Here is a 19,008-nt window from a genome sequence, read left to right as displayed (position 1 = left end):
CCTTCTTCTTTTTACCTTTCCCCCATTTAAAAAAATATTTTCGTCGTGTGTTAGTTATTCAAAAAAAAGAAGCCCGCGGGTTTTCGAGAGAGATGCGAGATGAAAGAAAAAACAGGTTTTCTTTTTTTTTTGTTTTTAACATTTTCAGTGTGTGTGTGTGTGTGTATACTGCGTGTGGTGCGTCTATAGAGAGGACTCTCGCGGGAAAATAGGAAAAAAAATAAAAAGGGAGAACCGAAAGGAAAACAGTGTCTCTCCCAGTTATAAAACCTCAGTCCGAGAGCGCTAGTCGTCCGGGTCGGTTGGGTTTCGTCTATTCCACTTTGGTCGTCAGGTGTGCTGCTCGTCTTGGTACCTCACAGCAGCAGCTGCTCCTCCTCGAACGCTGTCAAGGCAATTCTCTCCACAAAAACCGCCTGCGTGTCATTTATTTTTCCGCCGAGACGAAGTTGCAAACGAGCGAAATGTCAAAGGTCAATGGATAACCCGTCAAATTGTCTCATTTACGTCATTCACACCACCACCGCCGCCAATCTCCATCAGCGACACCTTATTTTCAACTAGCTGCTTGTTTTTGTTTCTTTTAGACCGGTAAGTTCAAAACCTGCGGTTTCCCTATACTCGCCAATTTCTTTCTTCTTTCTTTATTTCGGGTTGCGTATTATGTACACCGAAAGGGGGAGAGAATAAAAGACTCACGAAATGAATCGACATTCCTCCGCGTGCGTTTTTTTTTTGTTTTCTTCCCCCGGCACACCTTGAACGTCAGGCGCGGTTCACGGACCGTTTCGCTTCTTCATTTTTGTCTGTAAATTTAGATTTTTCGATTTTGAATTTTTCTTATTCTGGTTTGTAATAACAACAACAACTGCAGCAGCGGGATGAGTATATGCCGCAGGTTTCGGTGCGAACATTTCATGAGGTTTTTTTTGGTTTGATTGTTCAAGTCGTTTCAGCCAATCAAGTCGACCGTTTCGAAATGGCCAAGTTTTTTTATTATTTTTTCCATTTCCGCCATTCGAAAGTTAAGAAGAAAATCTTCTCCGAGAGCTCTGGAAAAATAAAAAATCGCACGAGAAATATAAAGTGAAGTGTTGCGTCTAGCGGTACTCTGACCCGGCGGCACCGATGGCGCCAAATACCTACACATATAACGCCGTGATCATCATCTCGTCATATTATTATTATTTTTATTATTACGAAACGGGTTCTGCATATTTTGTCTTTCTTCATTTTTTCAATGGACACAACGTCTCAACTATTTCGGCCAATCAGCGCCAATTCCTCCATCCACTTATTAAAAAATTTCGATGTGGAACCAATTCACGACAATGGCGTGACATCGAGTGGCCGCGGTTAACTCTCATCGGGGTCGATCATCTGTCACATGTGAATCAAATGGAAACGAAAAGAAAAAAACAAACGATTGGAACGACTAATAAAATTCAAATCCCGATTTGGATCTTCTTTTATACACAGTCGATGTAGGAAAAAGAAACGTGTAACAAATTGACGTTGTTGTTTTGTTTTGTTTTTCTTTGCTCCGGGAGGCTGAGAGAATGGAATGGGGTCAGATGGCGCGCTCTTGTGTAAGAAAAAGAGAGAGAGATGACCTCTCTCTTTTTCTATACAATATCCCGCACAAGAGGTTTGGCCTACTTCAGTTCCGGCTTCGCCTTATACAGAAAAAAGATTTCCCCTAAAACCCCGCGTGCTCGTTCATGTTTCTGATACGCGTTGTGTAATATGCAAATTATAATACCGAAATTGAGCTTCTCTTTTTTGTGTGTCTTTGGTTGTTGCGACAATGACACAGACGGAATTTCACTTGGCCAATTTTTTGGTCTTAACGTGTGGGGTGAACTACTGAACTGTGGAAAACCTTCGGCCGTCTCTCGTCCTTCCATTCCAGGAGGAGAGCTAGAGAGAATAAACAACCGTATTTAGCCCATATAGTCAACAATGTAACAACTAATCAGCCCGAAAGGAAATGAAACTCATTTTCTTATTCAGAATTTAAAGCTGAGAGCTGTGAGTTTTCTAACAGGAACAACAACAACAACAAACGGTCAGCACAGCAGATAGTCTCAACGGTCAAGACCGGGCGGCTCTTATTTGCTTCAGGTGGCCTCAGGTGTTTTCTTTCTTTCCTCTTGGTAATAAGTTATAAGCAGAGCCACACTGCTGGAAAAAGAAAGAAAGAAGATGCGGTCCATGTACGGATGGCAGCTGTGCTGCTGAGACTGTCTATATAATATCGGAACCCCCCATTTTCCTTCTGCCCTACAGCTGTTTTCCCCTCTGCTTGGTAGAAAAGCTCATCATTCATCTGAGATAGAAAAATGCCCAGCAGTTTCTGTTCATCCCCCCATCGGGCGCTCAACGGAACCGATGGCTTCCAGCAGTTATAGAGACCCCCGCCGGAATCTTTTCTATACATCAAGATATAATTTACAATAAATCTAATCATCTCTATCATACACCTTATTCATATTCCATCATTGTAGGGATATCCTATATTATACAAATGTATAGGCCCCCCCCCCTTCCTATCTATGGCCAGTTCACTCTATTAGAGGCTAAATGCGACAACCGAGTGTTGGAAATATATACATTCCCGCCCAGTCATTTCCTGGGAGAAGTTTTGAGTGTAGCTAGAAATTCCTATCAATAAATTCCCGTACGATTTTCCAGAGAGCCCGGCACGGCGCACTGTGTCACATCAATAAATATATAAGTCGTACGTGTCCTCTATATTTTGATTATATTGCCCGTTGGAAAAAGATGAGATCCGGTCATCATAAAATGTTGAGACGTATCGATCCCTCCCTTTTATGGCGGAACTACAACTCCATGTTGTTGTTGTTGTTGTTGGATTTTATGTACCCCCCTGTCCGCAATTTCTCCTTTTTTAAAAATTAAGTCATTATAAATTCAGATTTAAACATTTTTATTTTTTTAAATTTATTCCACTGGAAAACAAAATAGGGTCACGGAAGAAGAATTTTTTTTTTTCAAAAAGGAAATGGCGACGACGCGAGATATCGAATCGGAGTTGAAGCGGCGGGTGGCGTACCTGCCGGGCGGTCGGGATCGCTCGGGTCAGTCGTTAATTGTCGTGCCAATCGATCCGCCTCCAGCCGGATTGTGCGGAGCATCAGCCGCCGTGGGATCTTCTTCTTCACAAGCGACCGGCAATAATAACAGCCGCTCACACCATCACCACCAGCACCACCAGACCAGCAGCAGCCGCGAATTGAACGACTCGTTCGATTCCGATTCGCGGCTCATGACCCGCGGAGAAGAGGAACGATGCCAAGATCTCGACCGAGTCCTCCGTTACTTACTACCCATCGCTCTGTAAGGAAATCATCGTCCGCGTTCTACTTTTGATTCCTTTTTCTTCTTTCTATGTGAAATCAGTTCCAGATAAAAACAAATGAAATCAGAGACTTCCGATGGAATTCATGTCAACCCAACAAACGGGTTTTTATTTTTATTTTAATTTGAATTTTGAAAAAAAAACTAAAATGATCATTTCTCACGTTGAGCGAGTGAGCAGGTAGAGAGACCGCTGCTGCTGGTGTGGCAGCCTTTTGTTTTATCGGTTTGGATTAGCTTCTTTTTGGTTAATGTGTAGTGATTGATACTGGACGGGGTTTTTTTTTGTGTGTTTCAAATAACCTCAAAAACTTGTTCGTTCAATTCCATTTCTGGCAATCTGACAAATTCGAATCTAGCGCGTCCTCCTTTTTCTTTTGAGAATCGAAAACAAAAAAAAACAACTGAATCAAAGCACTGGAAGCGCTTTACAGACATTCCAACGACCTTTAGCGTTTCAGGCTATATGGCGTAATCATTTCGAGTTAAAAATAAAATTTAAACATTTTTGAATTTGAATTTTTTTTCAGCGGGAAAAAAAATGTTTTTAAAAAATGTATTCCCCAATATGAAAATTGACTTATCGAATATTTTCCTACATGGGCCTAATATTTTCGTGATTGCAGGGGATCGTCGGCGAGCAAGAGTGTCGTCGTGCTCATGGACGCCCGCCAGGGTTGCTGGCGCCTGCTGAGAGCTTCGACAGAGCAGGTGCAAATCACGCTGGCCAACCACCTGGCCGCCGTCTGGGCCCTCAAGCCGGAACCTTTCTGGGAAAAGCAGCACGTCGAGTGCGTGAAAAGCCGCCAGGATTGCAAGGTAATATACAGTTGAATAGTTCGACTGAACTGAGAGAAAGAGAGAGAGCCTAAAGCGTCGTTATGACTTCATATCCTTTATCTCTCTCTCTACAATGTAACAAACAACAACAACCACACGAAATCTTTGAAATTTGTGAATTGATTGAAACATTCGACCTTTGATATAGATCCAGTACATGTCCTTGTCCAAACTCCACAAGTTTGTCGATCTGGATCAATTGCCAGAAGAGCTGGGCGGCCAGCTTCCCTACCAGCACAAGCAGTGGGTCAAGAACCGACTGGTACGTCTAACCCGAAACTCTCAGTCGAGAATTATAATTTGCCCAGTCATTTCCTGTTTGTTTTTTTAATTCAAAGAAATTGACGACCTTTTTATTTAATTTTTGACAAAATTTTGCAGAGGATGGAAACGTTCGGCAAGCGGTCGCAGATGATTCTTGCCAACTTGTCGGAAGTGCGGGGCCAGTTGGAGCGCGGCTGCGAGCTGCAGAAGAGCGACGGCGGCTTCCGCATGATCGATTGGATGGTCTCGCTGGGCACGCTCTACCGCAACTGCCTCGCCAACGTCCGCAAAGTCGAACAAAACGGTGAATCACGCTCCTCTCTTCTTCTTCTCACGCATTCCTACCGCTTATATTTTTTCTTTTCTTCCATCCGTCGTAAATCTGTCGAGAATTTAACCAAAAAAAAAAGGAAAAATTACGGCCCGGCCCGCGCTTTCTCCGCCCGTCTCTTCTTCATGATATCAAAGAAAAAAAAAACCTTTTAGTCCTTTTTTTTTCAATGTTAGAAAGAAAACAAAAAAATATAATATGGAATGTTACGTATACCTATAAAAATAAAGTTGCGTCGGGGAAAAGAATGAGACCTACTTTCTCCTGGGCCGTCGCGTTCCCGGACGCGAGAGCTATTCATTGCGCTGTCATTATAGGCACGCACCCGTCAAGTGGTTGGTGGGATAAAAAAAAGATTTTTTTATTTCATTTTAAAATGAAAACCTTTTGACTTGTTATCTGTATATAATTATGGGTGTCCAAAACGTCCTACATAACTCGACACTCAAACCGAAAAAATATGATCCATTTGAACTTGTGTGAGTGTGTGTGTGTGTGTGGGTTATTTTCAAATTATTTCCCCCTTTTTTTTTTGGGTGAAAGTTTCGTCGTCCCCGTATAGACGGATACGAAAATTGGTGACCCCAATCCAGCGCGGATGGGATGATTGGTCCTTTGTTTTTTTGAATGTTTGAATTTTTTGAATTTTACCGCTAATTTCTTTTTTTAAATTTTTTTTTGGGGATGATGGGCATCACCGCAGGGAGGAAACTTTACAAACAACTGGAGACGGACGAGGAGTCGGGTTTCCGGCTGGCCCGAACCGACGGATCCGTGACCGAGTACACCACCCAGTGCCAGCGACTGGTGCAGGAGGCTCTGGCCGGCATACGCGGGCGAGTGGGCGAGGCCGAGCAGCTCTACGCCGAGCTCCAGTGCGGCATCCAGCACGCCCGTGAAATCCGCCGGCTGGAGGCCGGCGTCGAGGCCGTCACCGGTTGGGTCCTCGGCCCGGGCGCCGATCTCCTCCGCCAGTTGATCCTGCGCGGAATCGGCCAGGATCCCGACTCGGTCCTCGTCCTCCAGCAGGAGCTGGAACACCTCGAGCTCAAATGTCGCGTAAGTTTGCCCGGCATCCGCAACCATCACCCGGACGGGAAATCATTTCATCACCGGAAGTTGTAAATCAAAAAACAACAACAACGCCCATTTAGATCTGATGATGATGATTTCCCGTCCAATAAAAAACAATCCTGCTGGACCAGCGCTTTTAATGATGAATTTGCGTTGTGTGCTTGTGCTGGACATGATTTAAAATGAATTTCTTTTTAAAATAGGACACTTATGCCAAATACGCGGAAGTGCGTCACCGATTGGGTTTCCTCTTCCGGTCGCGCTGCATCCTGCCCAGCGACATCAAGCCGAGGCGGAGCTTCATGGATTCCGTGTGCCGGACGTTCGCCGGTCTGCTGGAACGACGCCGACGCGTCCTCATCACGTCCTACAAATTCCACCGCCTTCTAGCCGAGGTACACGTTGTTTCATCCATGGCGTCATCATCACCTTTTGATTGAAATGATTCTTTTTTAATGACTCTTCTCGTGCCGGGAATCGTTTAAATATACTTAAACGGCCATGTGATTATAATATTCCGTGGCCTCCATTTAGACGTTGAATGATGATGGATAAATGATGAACGTTATTATGTTTTACCACACAGTTTCACGTCAAATTGGCCGACGCTTTGCGGGCCGTTCAGTCGTCGGAAGTGGGCGAGGATCCCACCAAAGCCGAAGGTGCCATGAACATGCTGGACGAGTTCCAGCAATCGATCGGTAATTTGAGTCATTTGACTCATCGCATTTTGTCCTCTTTTTTTGGCTATTGAATTTTGAAACGAAAATTCGTTTGGGAATCATTTGTAGACGGCCTGTGCGGTGAAGTGGAGTCGGAAGCCCAGCGGTTGCTGGACCTGTTGGTTCTGCCGCCGCGAGACGCCGTCGGCCGGGAACTGCAGGGATACGACCACCGACGCGAGAGGCAGCACGTCCAGTTCTTCCTGCGGAGGGTCCAAGACGGCCAGGGCCGTCTGCAACACGCCTGGAGCATGGAGCGACTCCGGCTGAGGAGGATCATTGAAATTTCCACCTGCGAAAGAGACTCCCAACAGGTACGAATGAATAAACAAAATGGAATTCAATTGAATTGAATTAAATGGAATTGAATTAAATGGAATTGAATTAAATGGAATTGAATTAAAGGCTCTGGCGTGGCTTGGTGATTTGTGCAATGTCATGAAAACGTCCAGAGGCCGTGTGGGATGTAACCAGAGTGAAGTCCAAGTGCTCAAACAGCAACAATCCAAATTCCAGGAAACGGCCAGGGTGAGTTGATGACGTTGTCCAGTCATTTTTTGACCTGGGAATGAATTGATTGATTGTTAAATGGGATACAGGGAGCTTATGAGTACGGCATGGGTTTGCTGATGGCCGCTCTTGTCTTGCGTCGCTCGGCCAGTTTGTCGCCGGACCGCAATCGCCAGCTGGCCGCCATGCTCGGGTCCGTCTGGAACCGACTCTTGGCCGCCATCAGGGAACAGATGACCCGCCTCAGAGTTGCTGGACTGTTTTATCGCGACATAGCACAGGTACTATACAACTGACCAAAGATCTACTCGTTTGAAATCGAGTTAAATCGATTAACTTAATTTCGGTTCTAATTCAAAATGTCCAGCACGAAGCCGATCTGAACGATCTGGTCAACTCTGAGAATCAAACCAAGTGGGCGAAAGAAAACGGGACAGGCGGTGAATCTCTGGCGCCGGAAGCCGAGCAAGTCTTCCGCACTCTCGGACGGACTGTCCGTCTCGGCCGGCTGCTGCAGCGCAAAATCCTCGAGCCTCTATTGCCGGGAGAAGGGTATTGAATTGAATATAATTTTAAAATACTAAAATACAAACTAACTGGAAATTAACAGGTTTGACGGCTGTCCGGAGAACCAACAGGCCGTCCAGGTCATCAGCGAGAGGATTGGCAACGTGACGGACCTGGCCCACCGTCTGGACGTGGCCCTGGGCAACAACGCCGACTCGTACGTCGACGCCTACATCATGGACGACAGCGTCTTCGACATGGAAGAGATCGACGTCGAAGTTGGATTCGAGGAGACGGACAGCCTGTGCCACGAGTCCAGCCCCAAAGACGACGACGCCAGCAAGTTGTCGTGCTACCAGTCGGCTTCGTCCAACTGCAGCTGGAACAGCCTCAGTCCCGGCCGCACCGTCGTCTCCAAAACGCTGGAGCAGCTGGACATGAAGCCGATGGACGACTTCCGCGACTACGTCAATTTCACGCCGACGCCGTCCAAACTCTTCCTCCAAACGTGCACGCCTTCCTCCGGCGTCGGCTCCTCCACTTCCGGTGGATCCATCGGCGGCCTCTCGCCCAACTCGTCCGAGGACAGCGGATTCGGCACTGGACTTCGAGTCTACAACGGCAGCGGTTCTGGTGGTGGCTCCGGCAAACTCTTCGTCAAACCGGACGAACCGGCCCCTACGACCGGGGTCGACGCCGGTGTCGGTGTCGGCGACAAGCCCGTCAACAAGATGGACGATTTGCTGGGCGGGTCCCGGTTCCGTAGTAGCATCTGCTACGCCAGATCTGCCTCTTGCGATTCGCTCTTTTAAATTAAAATTCAAAGAATTCTACAGAGAAAAGAAAAAAACAAAAATTATTGAACACAATTCAAATGAAACAAAATCACATTTTTTCTTTTTGCATATCACCCAGAGTCTCTATTATATGATGGCCGCTTCATTCATTCTGTTCATTAATATTTTTTTTTTTCGTTTTTTTTTATTATTTTGTCTAGTTAATTTTTTTGACGTTTCATTTGTTCTTTTTTTTTGTAACAACACACACACACCGCACTAACTGAATTGCCAACGTTTCATTCCTGCAGAGAATCAGAGAATAAATTATATTATTCTACGAACTGGGCCAAAATGTCTCAAATCGACTTGGTTTACGGGTGAAATGATTTTAGGAAACAAAAAAGGAATTGATTTTTCGACACTCTATTTCTTCCACGACGCTAAGTTTCAGGTTTAGTACGGTTTTAACACACAACATTCCGTTGTACACACACATTTTGTTTGACGAACAGATCACGGAGGAAACCTTAAATAACGTTAACAGAAAATGAACTTGGTGGGGATTGGGTACGTACTCCCAAAATTTCGCAAAAGAAAAAAAAAATAACTGAAAAGGTTGTGAAATCGAATTGAAAATTAATCACACGATGAAAAAAAAAAAAATATTTTTTTTGGCGCCATTTCGGTTTGAATTTTTAATTCTTCTGGTTGCGCAGTGCCATGGTGAAATTTGTGGCGGCAGACTTTTCTCGTTTGATGGCCCGAATAATTTCACGCTTGACGACCGGAGCGGACCTAATAGTTTTGCGCACCACGATCGGAGGAGCAGACTTTGACTGAGCAGACGAGGGAACTTTGCGCTTGACGACGACCGGCGATTCTTTGGTGGCGGTGGTTTTCTCCGCTTTTTTGCGCTTGGCGGTAGGAATTCCTACGACGATGGTCCTCTCAACTTGAAAGAATTGAAATATTTCAGTCAAATCAAATAAAATGACCACAAAAGTGTGTTAATTTACCTTTCATCTGGCGCTTGTGACTACTTGGAGGCGAAGTTGCCACTGGCTGAACGTGGACGCCCACAGGCTCGCTGTTGCTGATTTTCTGTTCCAGCTGGATAAGCTTTCTGCTGTACTCGCTGAGAAGTCTGTCTTGTTCAGCAATTTTTCGGTCTTGATCAGCAATTTTCCTGCCATTCTCATTCACCTAGACGGGACAATGAAATGAGCACCGAATTTCATAATGTTTTTAAAACTCCAGACCACAATGATTACCTTAGTTTTGAGATCGACGATCTGCCTTTTCTGGCTGTTGATCAATAAGCTATCGTCGGCATCGGCGACGCAGCGAATGAAACGAGACGAACTGTTGCGGATGGCATTGTTGATCATCTGGATTCGCTTCATGGTGGGATCAATGTGTTCCTTGAAATGCTCCACTGCCATGGATGAAATGTCTCTGAGCTCTTGCAACAGTTCGTATGACATTGGGGGATTTTTGTTCACCACAACTTCCCTGAGCACTCTGTAGCATTCATCTAGTACCTAGTGAATTTACATATTGCTTAAATATCTAATAGTAATGGAAAGGAACAATCAAAAGACTTACTTTTCCCGGAATGAAACAGAACATTCCAGCCACCGTATATTTGTAATATGTCGTTGACAAGTGAGACAGGCGTGTTTCAATACCTAGAAAATGATAAGATTTTTAATGTTAAGAAAATTGAAATTGACAAAACAAAATTAGTCGTACCTTTTAAAATATCAATATGATTTGCAAGAGGATGAAGTCTTCTTTCTGATTCCCTTCTTGGTAACTTGGCTTTCATCTCTTTGAGACAACGACTGTGATATCGTTGAACAGATAAGAAGCCTTTATTCAAAATTTTTTGGCACACTTCATTGAAGTGACGCCCAACCTAGAAAAACAAAAACAGAATTTAAGTATTTGGATGTAAAATTGACAAACAATCAATTTCATACCAGTCTCAACTTAGCAATTTCATCATAAGACATATATGAGAGTATTTCTAGGAAAACATCATCATTGAGTGATAACAGGGTGATATTTTTATCATCACTAGAGGAAGCATGTTCCTGCGAATTTGTTTTACGATTGTCCAACTTGACACCAACTTTCTCTTCAAATTCTAAAGCTGAACTTGCCAAGTCTATTGCACCTTCTTTAGGCCTCTGCAACTTCGTATTATGTGTACAGAGATCAGTATTTCTTTTATATGATTTTGCCTGTTGGAAATGTTGCCTGTTGGGATGACCTGCACTTTTATTGGGGTGAGTTTCAGCTAAGTCTAACTTCTCGCATTTATTTCCTGTGAGTAGCAATATTTGTTCAGGTAAAAGTCTGGCCAAGACAACAATCGGTTGAAATTCAGGACCATGAATATCAATTTCGAATTTATCCTGTTAAACAAAAAGGAAACCATAACTAATTTCTGACTAAAATCAAAAACGTTATAAGATGTTATCGTTGACATACTTTCTTTCGTTGAGGTTGCTTCCTTATTAAGGTTTTACGTGGAGAATGAGTTCTAGTTTTAGTAACCAGAACCTCTTTTCTTTGATTCCCTTTTGTTATAGGAGACATGGTTTTAGCAGAGCTGGGCCGGTGTCAGGTCAGTCTATGGCCGGTGTATATCGTGGCCCGTGGGGCCTCCCTATAAACTGCGAAAGCGAAACGCGAAACGCCTAAACTGCAAAATCGGTGGGTGCGAAACGTCGGGGTGTAAACGTCTAGGTAGCAGACGACAATGGTCGCCAACTCGGCACTCGCCATCAACAACAAACAATACAAATTTTTTTAAGAGTTTCGATTGTTCGAGACGTCAAGTTTCGCACACCTTATGGCTGGTCTATTTGAGATTTGTGTTTTGACCATGAATACCTTGAATGCAATAGGTTTTTTTAAATTAGAAGATTGAAATAAAAAATTAACGGAACTTCTCTTTTTCATTTCTTCATTCATTTTCAAAACTTTGTCGGAATTTGGTTTCCTGTCCAGATTAATCGAATGCGGAGACGGACAGCCTCAATTCATTAAGCGGAGTCATGATTCCTGGTCTCGATGTGGGGCTATTAGCACAAGGAGTGAAACCCATCAAGAAAGTTCCCAGATGCCAAACCAATTCCACGTCACTTCCAGGCACAATGGAATGAGAGCAAAAGTGCTAGTAAGAAACCAGCCATCTTACCCACCACATCCAGCATATGGTGTACTGTCTGATGAAGAGGATCATCATGTCCTTGGTGTTGATCCCGTTGCCTTTGGAATGGAACAGTTGGGTCGCGCATAATTGACCTTGTTCAGCCTACCGGCCAATGATCCGGAGCGGATGCAAGAGTTGCTCGACACAACTCAGTCGTTACCTGTTATTACTCAAATTCCCACTCCCGACAGCAGTCATTATTGTCGCCACGATACAATGCCTCGAATTTCACTGGCGATACAAAACTGATTCACTGAAAATGATTTTTATTAAAAAAACAAATAAAAAAAACAATCCCCCGTGAAACCCAAATACAAGAAAATGATTATACACACGAAAAATAACACGACAATTTTCATTAGGAAAACACGACACAGAGAAACATGATTATAAGAGAACATTGCCTATGCGCCCCAGATACGATATTTCTAATTAAAATTGGCCATCGGTTTAACAACTTACGGGAGATTTGATCGGTAGCGTTGGTTGAGTCGGTGTAGTCTAGTCGGGTAGCAGAAATCGGCCGAGCAAATCGACGGTTGATGGATTAGACACCGCAGGCGGCTGTTGCAACAGCGGGGAGACTGGCCTGGTTTACGGCAAGTGCGGAGACGACGTTGGTCGAGATTTTGACAACGGAGAAAGCGTCGCCTCCGTTGCTGTTGACCAGGTAGACGGCCAAGTTCATCTTTTCCGCTCTTTTTTTACACAAAGTCCATCAGCAAATACGTCAAAAAATGAGATGCCAAATGAAATTTGCGTACCGGTACACCTTTTCGGAGATGAGCTCCGTCCTGAAGCAAAAGGTGTAGGTCTGGTCGTTTATTCGACGGGTCGCGTTACCTGTGACGTGAGAAAAACACAAAGAATTCTTATAGCGCGAAGAATTAATCAATAAAGTTATTAGCTTATTTTGTCTAGTTAATTTTTTTGACATTTCATTTGTTCTTTTTTTTTGTAACAACACACACACACCGCACTAACTGAATCGCCAACGTTTCATTCCTGTAGAGAATCAGAGAATAAATTATATTATTCTACGAACTGGGCCAACATGTCTCCAATCGACTTGGTTTACGGGTGAAATGATTTTGTTTGAAAGAAAAAAGGAATTGATTTTTCGACACTCTATTTCTTCCACGACGCTAAGTTTCAGGTTTAGATCGGTTTACACGTACAACATTCCGTTGTACACACACATTTTGTTTGACGAACAGATCACGGAGAAATCCTTAAATAACGCTAACAGAAAATGAACTTGGTGGGGATTAGATACGTACTCCCAAAAATTTCGCAAAAGAAAAAAAAAGAACTGAAAAGGTTGTGAAATCGAATTGAAAATTAACCACACGATGAAAAAAAAAAAAATATTTTTTTTGGCGCCATTTCGGTTTGAATTTTTAATTCTTCCGGTTGCGCAGTGCCATGGTGAAATTTGTGGCGGCAGACTTTTCTCGTTTGATGGCCCGAATAATTTCACGCTTGACGACCGGAGCGGACCTAATAGTTTTGCGCACCACAATCGGAGGAGCAGACTTTGACTGAGCAGACGAGGGAACTTTGCGCTTGACGACGACCGGCGATTCTTTGGTGGCGGTGGTTTTCTCCACTTTTATGCGCTTGGCGGTAGGAATTCCTTCGGTGATGGTCCTCTCAACTTGAAAGAATTGAAATATTTCAGTCAAATCAAAAAAATTGCCACAAATTTGTGAATTTACCTTTCATCTGGCGCTTGCGACTACTTGGAGGCGGAGTTACCACCGGCTGAACGTGGACGCCCACAGCCTCACTGTTACTGATTTTCTGTTCCAGCTGGATAAGCTTTCTGCTGTACTCGCTGAGAAGTCTGTCTTGTTCAGCAATTTTTCTGTCTTGTTCAGAAGCTTTTCTGTCTTGTTCAGCAATTTTCCTGCCATTCTCAGTCACCTAGACGGGATAATTAAATGAGCACCCAATTTCAACATTTGTTTTAAAATCCAGACCACAATGATTACCTTAGTTTTGAGATCGACGATCTGCCTTTTCTGGCTGTTGATCAGTAAGCGATTTTGCTGAACTACCAATTCGATTTTGATACTGGAAGAAAGACTGGAGTTTGGGCTACTGCTGGGACTAGCGCACGAAGAACGGACGAAACTGTTCAAAGTTCTACTGGCCATGTTGACCATCGGTGGACAACTAGAAGAAGACGAGGGAGATGGCAAAGTGGACTCGGAATCGCTGTCGTCGGCATCGGCGACGCAGCGAATGAAACGAGGTGAACTGTTGCGGATGGCGGTGTTGATCATCTGGTTTCGCTTCATGGTGGGAACAATGTGTTCCTCGAAATGCTCCATGGCCATGGATGAAATGTCTCTGAGCTCTTGCAACAGCTCGTATGACTTTGGAGGATTTTTGTGCACCACAACTTCCCTGAGCACTCTGTAGCATTCATCTAGTACCTAGGGCATTTACATATTGCTTAAATATCTAATAGTAATGGAAGGGAACACTCGAAAGACTTACTTTTCCTGGAATGAAACAGAACACTCCAACCACCGTATATTTGTAATATGTCATTGACAAGAGAGACAGGCGTGTTTCAATGCCTATAAATTATGGTAAGATTTTTAATGTTAAGAAAATTGAAATGGACCAAACAAAATTAGTTGTACCTGTTAAGACATCAATATGCCTTGCAAGAGGATGAGCTCTTCTCTCAGATTCCCTTCTCGGTAACTTGGCTTTCATCTCTTTGAGACAACGATTGTGATATCGTTGAACAGATAAGAAGCCTTTATTCAAAATTTTTTGGCACACTTCATTGAAGTGACGCCCAACCTAGAAAAACAAGAACAGAATTTAAGTATTTCGATGTAAAATTAACAAACAATCAATTTCATACCAGTCTCAGCTTAGCAATTTCATCATAAGACAAATGTGAGAGTATTTCTTGGAAAACATCATCATTGAGTGACAACAGGGTGATCTTTTTATCATCACTAGAGGAAGCATGTCCTTGAGACTTTGTTGTTCGATTTTCCATCTTGGCACCAACTTTCTCTTCTAATTCTAAAGCTGAATCTGCCATGTCTTTTGCACCTTCTTTAGGCCTGTGCAACTTCGTATTATGTACGTAAAGCGTGTGAAGTATAAACAAAAATGTCGATAGGAAAATATAGTCTGCTAGCAGAAGTTACTCGTTTTAACGGTGGCGTTAAAAACTTGCTCGGCTTTCGCCTTCAACATTTCAAAATCATTTTAGACATTTTAAATTTCAAACTGGAAATTCATAATTAAATTTTTTTAAATTAATTCATTGTAATTAGTTTAATTAATTTGCATACATCATATTAAAAAAAAATTCATCATTGATCGGAGATTCGGAATTATTGTTGTCCTGTAAAATTGGAGGATTTCTAATCAACATGCATCTCATCTTAGCAATTCACCAAAAATGACCTGTGTTGGATTTCTTGTCCCTACTGTGTTTAGATATAATAAACTGCATATGTCTTGTATATGTCTAAGAACTCTACTTCATTCAATATCCTATTACGATCCTTTTCAATATGCGATGCAATACTAAACCAGGAACCCAATACATTATATCTTACTTCTAAACTCTCCTTCCGATCAATTAGACATTCTTTTCTTATAATGGACGTCTATCATAAAAATCGTAACCCATTAAACCCGCGGTGCCTCAGTTTGGTCTAATTCAAATCGGCCCAGCTAAATCCCAGGATGCAGCGCAATCAAGTATGAGCGTAAACCCAGGTCGGATACAACTTGAAATGCCTTTCCTTTTAGGTTTTTTTTTTTTTTTTTTAAATTTCGCTACTTCTAAATAACAATGGCATTCTTATCATTCCTTTTTTTCTAAGGGAAGGTTGCATTCTTTGATTTGGGCACTCCCCATATTAGCCACTAGGAAATGATGTCAAACAATTTATTTTTTTTTGCTTTCACTTTTTTGTCTTTTGTTTCATACGAATGGCTCTGCTCCAGATTCATCGCCAACCTTCAGCAAAATTATAGGATCGGGATGAGGGCTGTGATGGTGATGGTGATTTAACTACATTTCTAGGTCAATACCAGTTCCAGTACTGATGTAGTAGCAACAAATCAATGCAGCATCTAGTCTAGCCCCAGCATTTCTTATTAAGGTTTATCACATCTTAAATCAATTGAAGGGAGCATGCTCCATTTAAAAAATAATAATAATTAATTGATCACTTTTACATAAATCGTTAGTCATTATTCTAATCATAAAAAAAAAAATTCGAATCTTTTAACGCTATAGAGTGAATTTGTTTTTGGAATGGTTGATGGGTAATTGGGTTCTTTTCAAACGCCCGGCGTCTGTTTATGTAAAGCTGACAAAGAAATTGATTTCAATTTTCCATAAAAATTTTATTTCGCAGAAGAAGGAATCAAGGAATATGAAAACAAGTTTGAAATGCTATTTCACAAAAATTTAGTCGACGCGGTAAGAGACTGCGTGGCCAGGAGTGTGGATGACTTTGGTCAAAGTGGCCTCACGGACGGGCATAGCCGGAGCGGCGTAAACGGCCGGGGCGGCAACCGAGTAGGCGTAAGGGGAAACGGCATAGCCGGGGTAAGAAAATGGAGCAGCTCCGTAGCCAAAGACTTGGCGCTTAGCACGGCCGGCCTTGGCGGCGGCGAATTTAATGGCGAATTCCGCCTTGGCAGCGGCCACCTCGGGGGTGTCCTGGACTGGGGCTGGAAGAGCGACAGCGGGGGCAACTGGAGCGACGGGGGCGACTCCGGACTTGGCAGCGGCGATAGCGGCAGCGTGATCGGCCTTGGCCTTGGACACTTCAGGTGTGTCTACAATCTGGGCGGGAGCGACGGGCAAGTTGTTGGACAGGACGCGGAAGCCTCGGGAGTCAGCGGTGTAGGAGACGCGGACTTCCTTACCTTCCGGGTTGATGTAAGCGTAGCTGCCGATCTGGTTGCCGAAACCGTCACGAAGGTTGCTGGCTGCCTGTCCGGGGTGAGCGTAGCCAAAGCTGGCCTGGCCGAGCTCGTCCTGGGCGTGGTACTGAGTGGCCGTGTGTGAGGGGTAGCCGTAAGCGACGGGATAGGCGGCGGGGACGGCGGCAGTTGCGGGGATTCCGGTGTAGGCCGTGGTGGCGCGGACGCCAGCAAATGGATAGGCACCGTAATTTCCGTAGTATCCACCATATCCACCGTATCCGAAGAATTGGGCTTGGGCGGCAACAGCCAACACCAACAGACAGGCGATCTGCATATGGGAAAACCAAAATGTTAATTTGAAGGAATTAAGATTAAGAATACATTTTAAATAATTCATACCGTGGACTTCATTGTAGTTCTCGTGAAGAAGGAAGGAAGAGCTCGAGGTGGATGCTGTTGATGGACTGTGACTTGACTCTTTTATACTCGTCCATCTAACACCCCCATCCTCGTTATCAGCCAAGGTGACCGAGAACAACATTTGCTTACCGATTCCTCATTGTTACCACACCCTGAGTCCCTGACTCAGGGCGTGTCGTGAAATCGTCAAAAGACCTTGCTTCGAGCCAGAGACTGAGTTAGCACCAACTGTTTCAAGTTCATTTTGATTTTCCTTCTTTTTCAGACTTTCGAAAAGCAGCATAGTTAGTCTTTGTCTTACACGAATGGAGATAATGAAAGGAATTCATATTTCTTCTTCTCCAAATTAGCCAACACTCAATATAGAATTCCCTGAATGTCCTACTAGATAAAACAATGAAATAAGATATTGCGGTATCAATTATTGTTTGAATTATTTCTATTTGATGAATTGACAGTTAAAATACAATATAATCAATCGTTAACTGCTGACACAATGAGAAAGATAAAATTGAGTGACATTACGCAACCAAAAGTTTATAAAATTTTTAAATTAAAAATTTTTCTGTTTTTGCTTATAGCAGCCATTCTGCAGCCATTCCAACGGTTTTTGACAATCAAGGAAATTCGCTGATTTTTGACGTCTTTTCCTCAGATTTTTGGCATAACAGCATGCAAACCTGTTCCAGTTCCTGGCCAATTCTTGAATGGCTTCCGTCATTTTGGGTTCTTCGTACCAATATAGGATATCGGCAGCCAATCAACGAGAGAAATATACACAGACACCACACCGATTTGCATGTGGATAAAACTTTTTGGCTTGGTAATTCCACGAATCCGCATCTTGTTAGTAGTACTTCGAAATAAATGAACACTCTTGATTTCTGCTCTTTTCTATTTTCTTATTCAAACTATCCGTATACTCAAATTATATCCGATGCAAAACGAAAAGTAGAAACCTCGATTATTTTTTTATTGGGCGAAAAGTTTTCATTTTTTTCAGAATTTTGAAAAATGCGATGGTGCAAGGATGATACCGGGAAAAATAATGTCACAAAATAGAAATGCGCGACGACACCTGAAAGATACTTTTTAATTATCACCATAATAGTCGTAGGGAACGAATGGACGTTTTAGGCCCTTGACGGGGCGGCTCATAGCAGAGGGCACGTACCTATCACGTTAATAGTCGTGCAGAGGGACTGAAGTACGTGCGTAGAGTTGGCGCTTAGCACGGGCGGCCGGGGTAGCGGCTTCCTTGGCAGCGGCAAATTCAAATGCGGATTTAATGGCGAATTCCGTCTTGGCAGCGGCCACTTCGGGTGTGTCTTCAATCTGAGCGGGAGTGACGGGCAAATTGTTGGATTGGACGCGGAAGCCTCGGGAATCGGCGGTGTAGGACTTCCTTGCCTTCTGGTTGCCGTTGCGGGTTGCCGAAACCGTCACGCAGGTTGCTGGAGGCGTGTCCGGGGTGAGCATAGCCGAAGCTGGCCTGGCCAAGCTCGTCCTGAGCGCGGTACTGGGTGGCGGAGACAGAAGGATAGCCGTAAGCGACGGAATAGGGGGCGGGGACGGCGGCAGTTGCGGGAATTTCGGTGTAGGCCGTGGTGTCGCGGACGCCGGCGTACGGATAGTATCCACCGTAATATTCTCCATATCCAAAAAATTGAGCTTGGCCTGGGCGGCAACAGCCAACACCAGCAGACAGGCAATCTGCGTATGGGAGAAATTAAAATGTTAATTTTAAAGAATTAAGATCGGATTATTGAGATTAACATAAAATTGAAAATCATTATTACCAGCATGGACTTCATTGCCGTTCCCATAAAGACTGTATAGGAAGAGGCGAAGAGCTCGAGGAGGATGCTGTTGATGGACTGCCATCCATCAGACTCTTTTATTCTCGTCCCCTCATTCGGTAAGCCAACATTTGCTTACCGTTTCTTGTTATCGTTAACAATAATATAGACCCCCTAACCAGGGCGTGTCGTGAAATTGTCAAACGACATTCTTTCGTACCCTCAAGTTATGTTT

At 43.6% G+C, this 19,008-nt stretch overlaps 5 protein-coding genes across 5 annotated transcripts in view; 2 read left to right on the top strand and 3 right to left on the bottom strand.

The window, feature by feature from the left end:
* The window catches only part of LOC124312357 (collagen alpha-1(I) chain-like), a 1,404,094-nt gene that overhangs the window by 774,092 nt on the left and 610,994 nt on the right, over positions 1-19,008 (top strand). The gene's annotated exons all lie outside the window — the stretch shown is intronic.
* Positions 260-8,749, top strand: LOC124312291 (SEC14 domain and spectrin repeat-containing protein 1-like). Its single transcript, XM_046776762.1, has 13 exons — positions 260-591; positions 2,989-3,360; positions 4,008-4,200; positions 4,370-4,483; positions 4,603-4,789; positions 5,520-5,875; positions 6,094-6,285; positions 6,477-6,591; positions 6,682-6,926; positions 7,018-7,140; positions 7,212-7,403; positions 7,490-7,674; positions 7,733-8,749. The coding sequence occupies exons 2-13, from the start codon at positions 3,026-3,028 to the stop codon at positions 8,439-8,441; spliced, it is 2,946 nt and encodes a 981-aa protein (XP_046632718.1). The 5' UTR covers positions 260-591; positions 2,989-3,025; the 3' UTR covers positions 8,442-8,749.
* Positions 8,816-11,287, bottom strand: LOC124312367 (F-box only protein 28-like). The gene is made up of 7 exons (XM_046776867.1): positions 10,905-11,287; positions 10,391-10,828; positions 10,161-10,326; positions 10,014-10,096; positions 9,680-9,949; positions 9,425-9,611; positions 8,816-9,360 (listed from the first exon to the last, which is right to left on the bottom strand). Exons 1-7 carry the CDS (start codon positions 11,010-11,012, stop codon positions 9,104-9,106), a joined length of 1,509 nt encoding a protein of 502 aa, XP_046632823.1. The 5' UTR covers positions 11,013-11,287; the 3' UTR covers positions 8,816-9,103.
* Positions 12,744-14,805, bottom strand: LOC124312385 (F-box only protein 28-like). The gene is made up of 6 exons (XM_046776888.1): positions 14,516-14,805; positions 14,286-14,451; positions 14,137-14,219; positions 13,626-14,072; positions 13,350-13,557; positions 12,744-13,288 (listed from the first exon to the last, which is right to left on the bottom strand). Exons 1-6 carry the CDS (start codon positions 14,699-14,701, stop codon positions 13,032-13,034), a joined length of 1,347 nt encoding a protein of 448 aa, XP_046632844.1. The 5' UTR covers positions 14,702-14,805; the 3' UTR covers positions 12,744-13,031.
* On the bottom strand, positions 16,006-17,043 carry LOC124312453 (larval cuticle protein A1A-like). The gene is made up of 2 exons (XM_046776969.1): positions 16,954-17,043; positions 16,006-16,882 (listed from the first exon to the last, which is right to left on the bottom strand). Exons 1-2 carry the CDS (start codon positions 16,963-16,965, stop codon positions 16,091-16,093), a joined length of 804 nt encoding a protein of 267 aa, XP_046632925.1. The 5' UTR covers positions 16,966-17,043; the 3' UTR covers positions 16,006-16,090.

Source organism: Daphnia pulicaria, chromosome 8 (assembly GCF_021234035.1).
Source record: "Daphnia pulicaria isolate SC F1-1A chromosome 8, SC_F0-13Bv2, whole genome shotgun sequence".
Classification (NCBI taxonomy): domain Eukaryota; kingdom Metazoa; phylum Arthropoda; class Branchiopoda; order Diplostraca; family Daphniidae; genus Daphnia; species Daphnia pulicaria.
The sequence above is the reverse complement of the archived record's forward strand: the minus strand, read 5'-3'. Positions and strand labels throughout refer to the sequence as shown.